Genomic DNA, 12,507 nt, shown 5'->3' with positions numbered 1-12,507 from the left:
AGGTTCGAGTCCTCCCTCAGGCTTGGATGTGTGTGTTTGTCCTTAGGATAATTTAGGTTAAGTAGTGTGTAAGCTTATGGACTGATGACCTTAACAGTTGAGTCCCTTAAAATTTCACACCCATTTGAACACTGAAACTTTCGTTCAAGCGAAACATTCTCACATGCAGCTTCAACTGCCATCATGGTGGCTTTCAGTTTTTTGACTATTGCAACAAATACTCCACCTCCATTTCTCATTAGTCTATTCTTTCGGTATACACTTAAATTTTACCCAGAAATCTCACTGCCAATATTTTCAGGCTCAACCATCCATAATTTTAAGCAACCTTGATGTCTAAACTTCTGTATTTTTAGTGATGGTTTTTGTACTTCCGGAAAAAGGTCGTTCCATACAGTTCAAGGATCTGTAATAATGTTGCTAACGACAGGTCTTTAAACGTTTTTGGCACTCCAGAACGCACAGCACACACAAGACGAATTGACGAAATGGAAACCAAATTACAGCGATGGTGCTTTGAAATTCAGTCAAAAGGACGCAGCCAAATGACGCTATGTAGTGGTGGGAATGGTAAGTGGAGTCACAAAGTAGAATGGAGTTGAACTTTTTGTTGCAAGATAAATGTTGCTTAATTTGTGTTGTGTAACTGAAAACTGTGTTTACACATGCAACTGCGGGGTCACTCCACTATTCCATCATCTGGGGTGTCATATTAGTTGCACATGTGCACTGAGCTTAAATCATGAACGATGATTTACTACGAACTATTTCACGTACAGCACTATTAACTTAAGAAAACTCTCAGACATGCACTTTTGTTCAAATGGTTCAAATGGCTCTGAGCACTATGGGACTCAACATCTTAGGTCATAAGTCCCCTAGAACTCAGAACTACTTAAACCTAACTAACCTAAGGACAGCACATACACCCATGCCCGAGGCAGGATTCGAACCTGAGACTGTAGCAGTCCCGCGGTTCCGGACTGCAGCGCCAGAACCGCTAGACCACCGCGGCCAGCTCACTTTTGTTCATGTTGATATGCTCTGAAGTTAGGAATGAGGGATTCTCTGAATGCTAAAATTGTATAAAGCATTGTTTTATTTTAATTTGTTTAAAATCTGGTAGATGGTTCCTATTACAGCATTAAGCTGACATATCATGCATTCAACATTACACTTCAAACCATGAGACTCTCTGTTTTCGTTAGTAGTATTATTTTTAAAATTTAGTAAGTATGGCATATTTTTCGGAATATTGTTTTAGTTGAAGTTTTGTTATATTGCCGATTCGGTGAATAATTTTTAAAAAAAATTGTGTAACCACAGTAGCCATAAATACTGAACACTTATTTATAATTTCGAAACCATACTCTCAACTATTAAAAAAATTAATAAAAAACATATAGTTTCCCATACGACTTTGATGACCGAGCGAGGTGGTGCAGTTATAGCACAATGAACTCGCATTCCGGAGGACGACGGTTCAAACCCGAGTCCAGGCCTCCTGATTGTGTTTCCAGTGACTTCCCTAAATCCCTTCACGCAGATGCTAGGACGGTTCCTTTGAAAAGTCACGGCCGACTTCCTTCAGCAACCTTCCCTTAATGCAATGGGACTGATGACCTCACTGTTTGGTCCCCTCCCCCAAATTAACCAACAAACAACTTTCATTTCTCTACGTAGCAGATATGCAGCTCTGATTCCAAGAATGTTAGAACGACTTCCGTGATAGGTTCTTTCTTCCGCATTTACTAACTTTGACCACAGTAGCAGATGGCAGTAGAGTTTAGCAGTTCGTATCGTGCTTTTGTAGGGAATTGCGTTGCATTGTCCGTCTAATATGTAAGTGCTTTGGTGAGAGGGACAGGAAATCAAAAAAAGGCGCATATTGAGTCTGGTACTAAGCCAGTACTTAATTTTTGTTATTATTACAGCTAACTGCCTCGAATGAAGTAGTTTGCCAATGCCTTGTAATGATGCTATAATAACTGTTCGTATAATTATTATATTGGTTTCGTGTCGTTAATGGGCACATTAGATCCATAAGTTTGTTCCGCATTAATTGTTGTATCAACTTTGGCACCTCTAGTTATGGTTTGGGATAGCCTTAGAATTTCATAAGTAATTATTTCAGGTTATGTGTATTAGAACAAAGCACTTGTTATTTTCAGTGAGCTTGTGTTTCCGCATTGCGAGCAGGAGGTGATTAGACAAACATATTAGTGCACACATTACGTACCTGTGCTGTTCGTCAATTACGAAAAAGACCAGATCGACGTGTGTGTATGTGTTGTGCTTGCTGTTTTCGTCCTGTCCGGTAAAATTGCTAAATGTTTCCCGTGATTTAGCAAAAGAACCGCCTGAAAGTTTGTGTTTTCTGTAACTACCGGAAAAGTGTCTGTATGCTGTGGTAGTTAGAGAAAGGGAAGGTGCATGTGAAATACTTTGATTGACGAGAAAAGGCCCTCGTGAATTTCACACATCCTCTGCATTCATATCGTTATATTGATTTGCGTTGTGCATGCGACGTTCGCTAACAAAATTTGTAAAGGAACGACTAGGAACAGTAAGAGTTTACTGTAATCTGATCTGTAGTTCGCCCGGGCTGTAGCGCAAACAGTTGTACCGCCGATACACGAGATTTGTTAGCACACGTTAATAAAGAGTATCAGAGATTTTTACTGTTGGGATGAAAGAGAATGCTGTAGAGAGAATTCATTGTGTTGTTTTCCATGGATTTTCAATGTGCCTACGTGGTCCATAGTTTCGTAAATAGTGTTAACTGCTGTTTGTAGTAATGTACACGTTTAAATCTGTGGAAGGATATGGGAAATGTAATTGACTCTGTAAGGCCTAAAGGGTATGTGTAATTGCCACCGACAAAAGCATCACAGAACATTGTCATGGGTACTCTTATGAGAAAGTAATTTTGCTAAGTCTTGTTAGACAAATTTAATCAGTGTTAAATCTTGACAGTCAAGAATGATTTATTTTTCCATGCAACGCGGAGGCAGCAGTGTGTGTGTTTTAGTGACTGGGTAAAGATTCCAGCGTTGCTGTATACTGGGTGGATAACGTTGAATATGACTCTATAAGGAAACAGTTGTTAAAAATACATACTAAATGGACTGTAAAAAAGAAAGTTCTGTCTGTATAGGTGGATTTTCATGTTGTGCTTTTCTAAATACCATGAGCAAATATGTGTTTATAGATTGATTGAAAGTGCAGCCAGTATGATTGAGAAATAATTCTTTTCTGTCCTTGCATACATTGCTGAGGACATAATTATAAATCTCTTAAATTGTTTTGTGTATTAAGGAATTTGCAGGATCGATTGACACGCTTCGATCCATTGTGTGTGGTTTTGTTTTATCTCAAATTGAATTTTGTTTTCCATTAATGACAGTGAGGCTGCAGAGTCCTCATAACCAGCAAGTTGTAAATCAGTTTTTTTATCAGGTTCTTTGTTCCTCAGCTATTTCTAAATTTTTCATATGCGATGACTCATTTGCTGCAGCCAGAAAATACTATGTCGAATAGTTACTATGTGAACAATATCACTTCTGCTTTCTTGTTTTTCAGTGGCTTAGGAGGGCAATCATGGACTGCAAGGGAACTAGTTGGCTGAAAAAAGAGAAGAATGAAGTATATGCTGAACCAGGCTCCTTGGTAAATAGCTTCTTGTATTTTTTACCATTGTTTCATTAATTTCTCTCTGCAGTGTGGTGTATAAACACGCAGATTACATGTCCTGCTCCTTGTCAGATGCAAAATTTGGTACTGGCAGTTGGTTTTGATTCTTGACCAAATGAAGTTGTAACTTTTGGCTGTGCAACATATTGGCAATGGATTGGTGTCATGTGTATGATGCTGCTTTCCAATATTTAATTTGTTTCAAAATTTCTGTAGCTTATTGTTAGTGTGATGTTGGCATGCCAGTAGTTAATGGTTACAGGTTTGTTGTCTACTAGGAAATTGTCAAATGTTCTTGAATTATTGTGGTGTTAGCAATCACTTGTTACGATTTAATTTTCTACTTCGAGATTTAGTTTGGTGTGTTGTAAATGTCTAGTTGTTCCTTTTTTTTTTTTTTTTTTTTTTTTTTTTTTTTTTTTTTTTTTTTTTTTTTTTTTTTTTTTTGGAAAGTGGTAGAAAGTGGTATTATTAATGGACACGATAAAGTTAAATATGTGTAGGACTTTACTTGCTAGAGGGCAGATGGTTTAGCTACTACTTTAGATCAGTTGCTGGACGAATTGATCAGATGCTATAATTGTGGTCAATTTTTAAGTTGACCAGAGTTGCTTTCTCAGACAAGAGGGGTATATATATGTGGATTTATTGCAAAGACAATGTTTGGCAGTCTATTCGTCATGGTGCCTGATGGAGAAATATAAACTCATGACCTACAATATTTTTTTCCTGGTGTATTATTTTTGCTATTGCTCATCTTTTTGGTTTTATACACTCAGTTCTTGTTAGCAGTATTACCATTCTTGTTCTGTTTTTGTTTTGTCGGTAGGTATTCAGAATCTATTAAATACAGGGAGTTGTTAGGAGACCAAAAATTGTTATTGAAATCCTTTGAGGAGCTTAAATACTATTAAATGAAAGTGTAGTTGGTAGCATAATTTACAACCCTTAGAAGGAAATGGTAGTAATGCTAATACTAAAAGAATAAAGGAGTGTTACCGCTTTAACTAAGGAATGTTTGCAGTGCTCTTTAACCAGTAGATCTTCACATTACCACTCTAAATATTTGGTATCACATAAATTACTTAAATGTTACTATAATCAGAGTTATACTGTGTGGGCTCAAATATGACACATGTAACACACAACATATGCCTATGGGTTTGGTGCTCATAAAAGAAGTGATTATAGCAGAATGTCACTTCCAGCTTCTGGCAAATTAAAACATGCTAAATTTACTGTTAGAGCTCACTTCTTGATTCAGTATTTTTGAGAATAGGATTTTGAAGTTTCCAGTGTGTGGCCATCAACATTTTACAGAGAATTCTCTCCTCATTGAGCTTGTTTTGAAAATATATCCTTAATTTCTTTCTTCATCAAAGTTCTGTAATTAGTTTTTTGTAGCTAGATCAAAACACTCATGTGACACTGTAAAGATGTCATTTGCTCTGAATCATTCATCTTGAGAGTTTCTCTAGAAGCAGTGAAAACACAAATGTATACCGATGCTAGACAATGTCATGTTATAAAAGTAGCCTTGACAGGCTTTTGTTAGCGTCAACTGCCAGTCTGCGTCAAGTAGGACCTTCCTCACCCCCCACCCCACCCCACTTACCTTTCTTTCTATGAACTTGGTGTGTCTAGTGTCCTGCTCATATTCAGGATGTTCACTCTTCTAGTGGTATTGTAGGTCTTCCATTGATCTCAAAATGTAAGCAGTTGGTAAAGGCAAATAGCAGCAGATTTAGCACACATGCGTTTGGTGTTATAATCTTCTCTTATCACTTCTTTTTGGAACAACTGCAGAAGTGAGGACTACGTTCCACCTTCATATCATGTGTTACATCTGTATTGTAAATGTATCTGTTTGTCCACTTGCTCAAAGCTATGTAACTGGGCAATTGCTGTTCAAGCTTTTCATGTGACGTATCTGAACTGGTCCAATGGTGACAAGCAAAACTTGGTTGTCGACAACTCAGTTGCCTCTGTTATGTTTTCCAAAGAACAGAGAAAGTAAAATCAAACATGGAAAATGTCAGGATAGAATAATGATATACAAAGGATACATTCCTACTCAACACATTTGAGAAGGGCTTTGGTTGCAGGTAGGTAGAATGAATTGACTGCTAAATATTTAAGCTTTTGGACAAAGTCATTTATATGAAGTACAGAACACTAGGGCAAGGACACATCTAATGCAAGCAGAAATCTGTTGGAGTGAGTTATGGCGTAAAGAGGTGCTGTGGGGTGGGAAGTGAGGGATAGCAGATGGTGTGCTGCCTGTGGGATTCGTAAAGGACATGGGGGGGGGGGGAGGGGGGGGACAATAGGGCTGCTAGGTGCAGTGTTGGGATGCTGTATGGGGCTTGGGGGGGGGGGGGAGGAGGAGGAGGAGTTGTGGGGTAGGTGTGTGCAGTGCCCAGTGCTAGAATGAGAGCAGGGTAGGGAATAGGTGGGGTCGATCATACAGACTAGTGAACGATGAGGCTGGGGGGGGGGGGGGTTATGGGGATGAGTGATATGTTGTTGGAAGAGCTTCCATTTGCACCATTTAGAGAAGCTTATGTGCATGCATTTTTTAATGTGCTCACAAAGAGAGAATCTCTGCTCTTATGGGACACCATCTTCAGCCCGTTACAACCTAGTGGTGGTGATGAAAGAATTTGTAGGTGTTCAAGGTTGATTTTTTTTCTGATACAGTGTTATGGGGAAAGGAAATATAAGGAGACTCGACCAGTTAAGAATATTGGGAAGCAAGGTGGTTTGAAGGAATATGCTAAGGATCACACTGAGGCCAGCACAGCCTAAATTTCCTTTCGAACCTTTTCCCAGAAACGCATCTCTCGTGACTTGTCTTGTCAGTCACAAATACAAAAGCGTCAGATTCCACCCATCTGCTTCGACCCATGATGTCACAAATATGGGGGAAACTACCATACACTATGACTCTAATATGGCGCCTATGATATTACGTAAACATGACCACTAACATGAAAATACAATTAAAAACTAACACACGCGTTCCACAAAAAACCTAATGAAACTAACGGGACAAACATGGGAAACTGGGGATTTTTGGGTTGAGACAAAGTAAATAGAAACAAGTTTAGACACACACCACCATACTAAACCACACAAAACGCCAAAAAAACCGACAACACAAAACTCCCCAAATTCCACTAAACACAATATACTCAGGAATCAGATACATCCCTTGATGTACATAGCTCAACAGTAGCTCCCGATTCCACAAATTGAAATCAAACCGCTTCCGTTGACCTGTTATTCATAAGACATCTCCACATAGAGCTGTCCCTGGTCTGAGACGCCAGAACTTTAGTAAGCTGCATTTCTTCGCGACACACTGAACACTTCACGACCTCATCCAAAAATCGAATAGTAGAAGAATTTTTATTAGAGACAACACACAGTCCCCTATCATCGCAGACAACCAAAACCTGTTGACCTTGTCAGTCATCCATACCTACCAAGGACATAAAAAAAGCAGTTCACCAAAATTCACACATGACGAACAAAAAAATAACGTCGACATAAAACCAAAATTGTTAACTCCCTGAAAAATATTCTGCTTAAAGCACAGTCACTACAAATACCACACACGTGCAACACTACCATTCAAATGAACCCCATATGCTACATAACACATTACCCATAAACACACCACCAGAGAGCACCATTGATCACATCAAAACACCTACAAACATGCAACTCTCACAAACTAAATTCCGCACCACCATGATGTCACACACCACAACAGCCTTACATCACGGCTCAAAGCCGACAGGTGGGATTGGATGCTTTGGTCGACCCCCATTTCCCACATACCCATAAAGGAGCACTCCCTTTGAAAATCAATACCACCCATGACTGAAGCAACTGAATCACATTCTCTGCCAGGATTTACCCTGCCACTCCAGCCCTGCTTCCAACCTCTTGCCTCATGTCTCATATCCCTGAAACAGAACTACATGCAGGACATGCATGTTTCCTCCAGCCCTGTCAGATGTCTCCAACACAAACACAGGGCTACCTGTGAAAGCAACCTTGTGAGTGGCAACTACCAGCCTGCAACCACTGTGCTGTTCCCTACATAGGCATGACAACTAACATGTTCTGTCTGCAGAAGTGACCACTGCCAAGAGAGCTGGACCACCCACTTGCTGAAAGTGCCCCCAGCATGATGTGCTTACATTCAGTGCACAGCTGGCACTATCTGGATTCTACCTTCTAACACAACATATTATTTCCTGTAACCCTTCTAGACTCAACCCATGCTAGTCCATGTCCTCTACCCATACCAATATCCATTTCCCTGCTCTCACTTTAGCAAAACACACACACACACTCACTTCTTTCCTCCCAGTGAAAGTACTATTTTCCCCTTCTCAATTTCTCTCCTCCCTTTCCCCTCCCACAGTACAGCTTCCCAAAACTGCCTTTAGCAACCCATAATGTCTCTGCCACATCCTTGCATGCTATCACATAGAACACATTATCTTCCCCCCACCGTTCCTCCCCCCTTTACACTGCTATCCCTCTCTGCCTACCCTGTGCCTCCTCATACCTCACAACCCACCCTAACAGATTGTTGCTCATGCCAAAAGTAGATGGTCATGTCCCAGTTCCTGGAGACAGTGGCCATGTGTGAGTTCCTTTGAATGTGTTTTCTATTTCAGAAGGGCTTTGTCCAGAAGCTCAAGTTTTTAACACTCCTTCATTGTACCTGTCTGAGAGCCAGTATAGAAAGTAAATGTGCCAAATTTCATGTCGATGGGAAAGTGAACTGGGAAAAACACACCAACCAAATCTGCAAGAAAAGTCCTCAAGATTGTTCTACCTCATGTGTAAACTGGGAGGAGTGTTTGGTTGTAACACTCTCTGTATGTCATATTTTGGTTCCTTTGTCAGATACATGTTTATTGCCCTGATATCAGTAACATTAAAAAAAAGTCCGCGTGAAAGGCTAGGCGGAACATATAGTGCTGTCTGTATCTTGTTTACCAGGCTTAGAATACTAACAGTTTTTGATATCTCTATGACTCTGCTGTTGGCATCTGGAAGAATGTTAAAGAATGGGTTGACAGAAAGCAGTTCATGAGCAAGATACTGTAAATAATACAAACATCCACATCCCAAGTCATAGGCTAGCAAGAACAGGAAACTCTCACAAACTGAATGGCCTCAAAGCCCACGTTACAATTAGTTGTGTGATGTGGGTATTGTTGATTGCAGTATTAAAGATTCTAGTTGTACCCACTGATTTCACTACACTACTGTTTTTTTATATGATGAAACACATTTCTTATAAAATAGTTAATGATAAGTAAGTAATGATTATGGGAGTAGGACATATGATTGAAAATAGAAGCATAGGAAAATAAAGTGAAAGATGCAAATAAATTTTCAAATATGTTGTCACTGATCATTCATATAACTTTTAGATCACTACCATTGAAATGCACCTTACTGACTGTCACTGAGGAGGACACTTTCTGAAAAGAATGAGCCATTTATTCTGTAGAAGTGTCAGACTTAAAATATGTGATACTTTTTTGTAATATATGTAAAATTGACTTCTTAAACTCCTTGCTGTTTTGTTCACTGTTCACCACAGGTACAGTTCCACACATCGATCATGAAAGTAAAAGAAGAATGGGATGAGCAAGTGGACCAACAGGTAATTCTAGAATTTGTGTGACTGTATGAAATTAAGCAGTGTTATGTTATGGCTCAGATTTGCTGAATATAATACAGATTGGCTTGATGCACTTGCCCATGATAGTCTACCCTCCATAAACCCCTTAATCTCTGACTGTCACTTACTACATCCATCTGAACTTTCTTCTTGTCTTCATGTCATAGTCTTCCTTTACACTTTTTACCCTCACATATCCCTCTATTACCAACTTGACTCAGAATTAGTGCTATTAACAGGTCCCTTGTGTTAGTGAAATTGGTCCCTATGTTCCTCCCTCATTTGTTTCGCCTACCCATCAAATCTACAGCATTCTTCTGTAGCACATTTCAGATGCTTTCATTCTCATCTTGTCTGAATTGCCTATCATTGACTTCCATACAAGGCTGCACTACAAATATCTTCAGAAAATACTTCCTAACACTTAAATTTATATTAGATATGAACAGGCCTCTTTATTAGCCACATGGTCCTTGATATTGCTAGTCTGCACTTTATTTCTTTCTTACTTCGGCTATTGTCAGTTATTTTGATGCCCAAATAGCAAACTTTGTCTACTACGTCTAGTGTCTCATTTTCTAGTCGGAACTCAACATTGCCTGATTTATTACAGCTAGATTCCATTGCTTTTATTGATGTTTGTCATACAATCTCTTCTAGTGATACTATCCCACTGTACTCTTCCAATTTTTACCTCCCACACATTGCTTCATTGACAATTTCAAGATGCCTGTTTTGTTTGATAGAATTACATTGTTGTTGGTAAACACACAATTTCCTTTCCTTCATAAATTTCTTCCAGATTTCCTTCATGTCTTCCTCGTACAGAGTGCATGTCAGATATAGGGTACAAGCCTGTCTCATTTCCTACTCAATGCTTCCCTTTCATTTCTTTTAGAAACTCTTACAACTGGAGTCTGGTTTCTGTGAAAGCTGCAACCAAACTTTTGCTTCCTGTCTATTTATTCTGCTGCTGTCCAAATTCCAAAGAGTGCAGTCAACTCCACATTCTCAAAAGCATTTTAGTAAATCTGCAAAAGCTGTAAACACAATTTTGTCTTTCTTTAATTCGTCTTCTAAGGTAAGCCATACAATGAATATTGCTTCGTGTTACATGTTTGTGGTACCCAAAGTGATCTTATGTAAGGTTAACCCTCTAAAAGCTTTCCCATTCTTGCAAGCATGACATATTAATGTGATGGTCTGATAATACGCACACCTGTTGGCACCTGCCTTTCTTCAAATTTTAATTATTACATTCTGGTTGAAGTATGACTGTACATCAGATTTCTCATATCTTGCACAAAAGTGGAATAATTTTGTCATGGATGGCTTTCCCAAGTATCCCAATAATTCTGAGGGGCATCAACTGCAATGGCCTTGTTACTAGTTCTCTCTTTCAGTGCTGTATCAAATTCTGCTCATCTTATGACACCTCCAGTCTTGTCTACAACTACTTCCTTTCCCCTTTCTAGAGCAAATTTGTTCCCCTTTGCCTTACAACCATTCTTGTTTGGCTATATTGCATGTTCTGTCAACACCATTCCAGTAACGTCTGCATTCCCTTTTGTCTGCATAAATAGCTGCATGTTTGTATTTTCTCTTCTCATCAATTAAATTCAGTATCTCGTGAGTTGCAAAGGTATTCCTACTATGTCTTACTTTTTACCTATGTTTCCCCTTGCATTCACTGTTTCATCTCAAAGCTGCATATTCATGACGTACTGTATACTTACCCTCTATGTATTACTTGTTGCCTAATGCTCATTTTCAAACTATCAGTGACTTTTGGTTCATTCATTTTATCCAAATCCCTTCTACTTAAATTCTACTTTTACCATTTCTTCAACATTACTGTGCAGTTGATAAAAACAACTCTAGACAGAGTCCACATCCATCACTGGAAATCTTTTGTAGTTTAAAATCTGCTTTTGAAATCTTCGTTTTTGCCATTAAAAACCATTTGAAATCTTTTGGTGTCTCCATGCTATTCCACTTACGTAAACTTCTTTATGATACTTGAAACAAGTGTTCAGTGACTAATTCATGCAACGTGCAAAATTCTACCAGGCGGCTTCCCCCTTTCAGTCCTTTGTGCCATTGGATGTTCTCTTACTATTTTGCTTATTCATCTTGTTCCTACTATTGAATTTAATTACTTTCTAGAATTGGTTTTGATCTTACTTAGCTATTGAATAATTTTTCTCATCAAACTTTTTCCTATTCCATTCTTCTGCTGGTCTAGTTGCCACGCAAATTTCTACCACTATTGTATCTTCCTCATACCTATTTCAGCTTGGTAATTAATTGACATTGCTGTTCATAATACCTTACTCATGTTCCTATTTTCTTACTTATTACTAGGTCACTCCCTACATGACCCCTATTTGATTTTTTGTGGATAATCCTGTACTGACCTGACCAGAAGCCCTGTCCTTTCTGCCACTGCACTTCAGTTCTTAATACAACTGAACACAACCTATCCATTTTTCCTTTTAAAGTCTCTAATCTTCCTAGGCAGCTGTTGCTGCTGTCGTCGTCTTTTTCTTCAGTCCAGAGACTGGTTTCGTGCAGCTCTCCATACTAACCTACTTTGTGCAAGCTTCTTCAGCTCAAAGTATGTACTGCAACCTAGATCCTTCTGAATCTGCTTGGTGTATTCATCTCTTGGTCTCCCTCTATGCCTTTTACCCTCAACGCTGCACTCCAATACTAAATTGAGGATCCCTTGATGCCTCGGAACATTTCCTACCAACCGATCCCTTCTTCTTGTCAAGTTGTGCCACAAATTCCTCATCTCTCCGATTCTATTCAGTGCCTCCTCATTAGTTGTGTGATCTACCCATCTAATCTTCAGCATTCTTCTGTAGCACCACATTTCAAAAGTTTCTATTCTCTTCGTGTTTAAACTGTTTGTCATCCATGTTTCATTTCCATATAACATTACACTCCATACAAATATTTCCAGAAAAGATTTCCTGACACTTAACGCTAAACTCTATATTAAAAAATTCGTCTTCTACAGAAAAGCTTTACTTGCCATTGCCACCCTCCATTTTATATCCTCTCTACTTCAACCATCATCAATTATTTTGCTC

The 12,507-nt window shown here is 38.9% G+C and overlaps 1 protein-coding gene across 13 annotated transcripts in view; it reads left to right on the top strand.

The window, feature by feature from the left end:
- The first annotated feature begins 1,766 nt into the window (after nt 1–1,766).
- Nucleotides 1,767–12,507, top strand: part of LOC126108118 (zinc finger protein ZFP2-like) — a 205,158-nt gene continuing 194,417 nt past the window's right edge. For 8 of the 13 annotated variants that reach the window (XM_049913352.1, XM_049913359.1, XM_049913360.1 and 5 more), the window contains exons 1-3: nt 1,767–1,842; nt 3,583–3,669; nt 9,329–9,391. In XM_049913352.1, coding sequence (XP_049769309.1) covers nt 3,601–3,669; nt 9,329–9,391 — 132 coding nt within the window. In that variant the 5' untranslated portion in view covers nt 1,767–1,842; nt 3,583–3,600. Of the gene's footprint in view, nt 1,898–3,582; nt 3,670–9,328; nt 9,392–12,507 lie in introns of all 13 variants that reach the window. The other 5 variants (XM_049913354.1, XM_049913362.1, XM_049913361.1 and 2 more) reach the window with 3 other exon arrangements.

The sequence above is a fragment of the Schistocerca cancellata genome, chromosome 11, assembly GCF_023864275.1.
Source record: "Schistocerca cancellata isolate TAMUIC-IGC-003103 chromosome 11, iqSchCanc2.1, whole genome shotgun sequence".
In the NCBI taxonomy this organism is placed as follows: domain Eukaryota; kingdom Metazoa; phylum Arthropoda; class Insecta; order Orthoptera; family Acrididae; genus Schistocerca; species Schistocerca cancellata.
The sequence above is the reverse complement of the archived record's forward strand: the minus strand, read 5'-3'. Positions and strand labels throughout refer to the sequence as shown.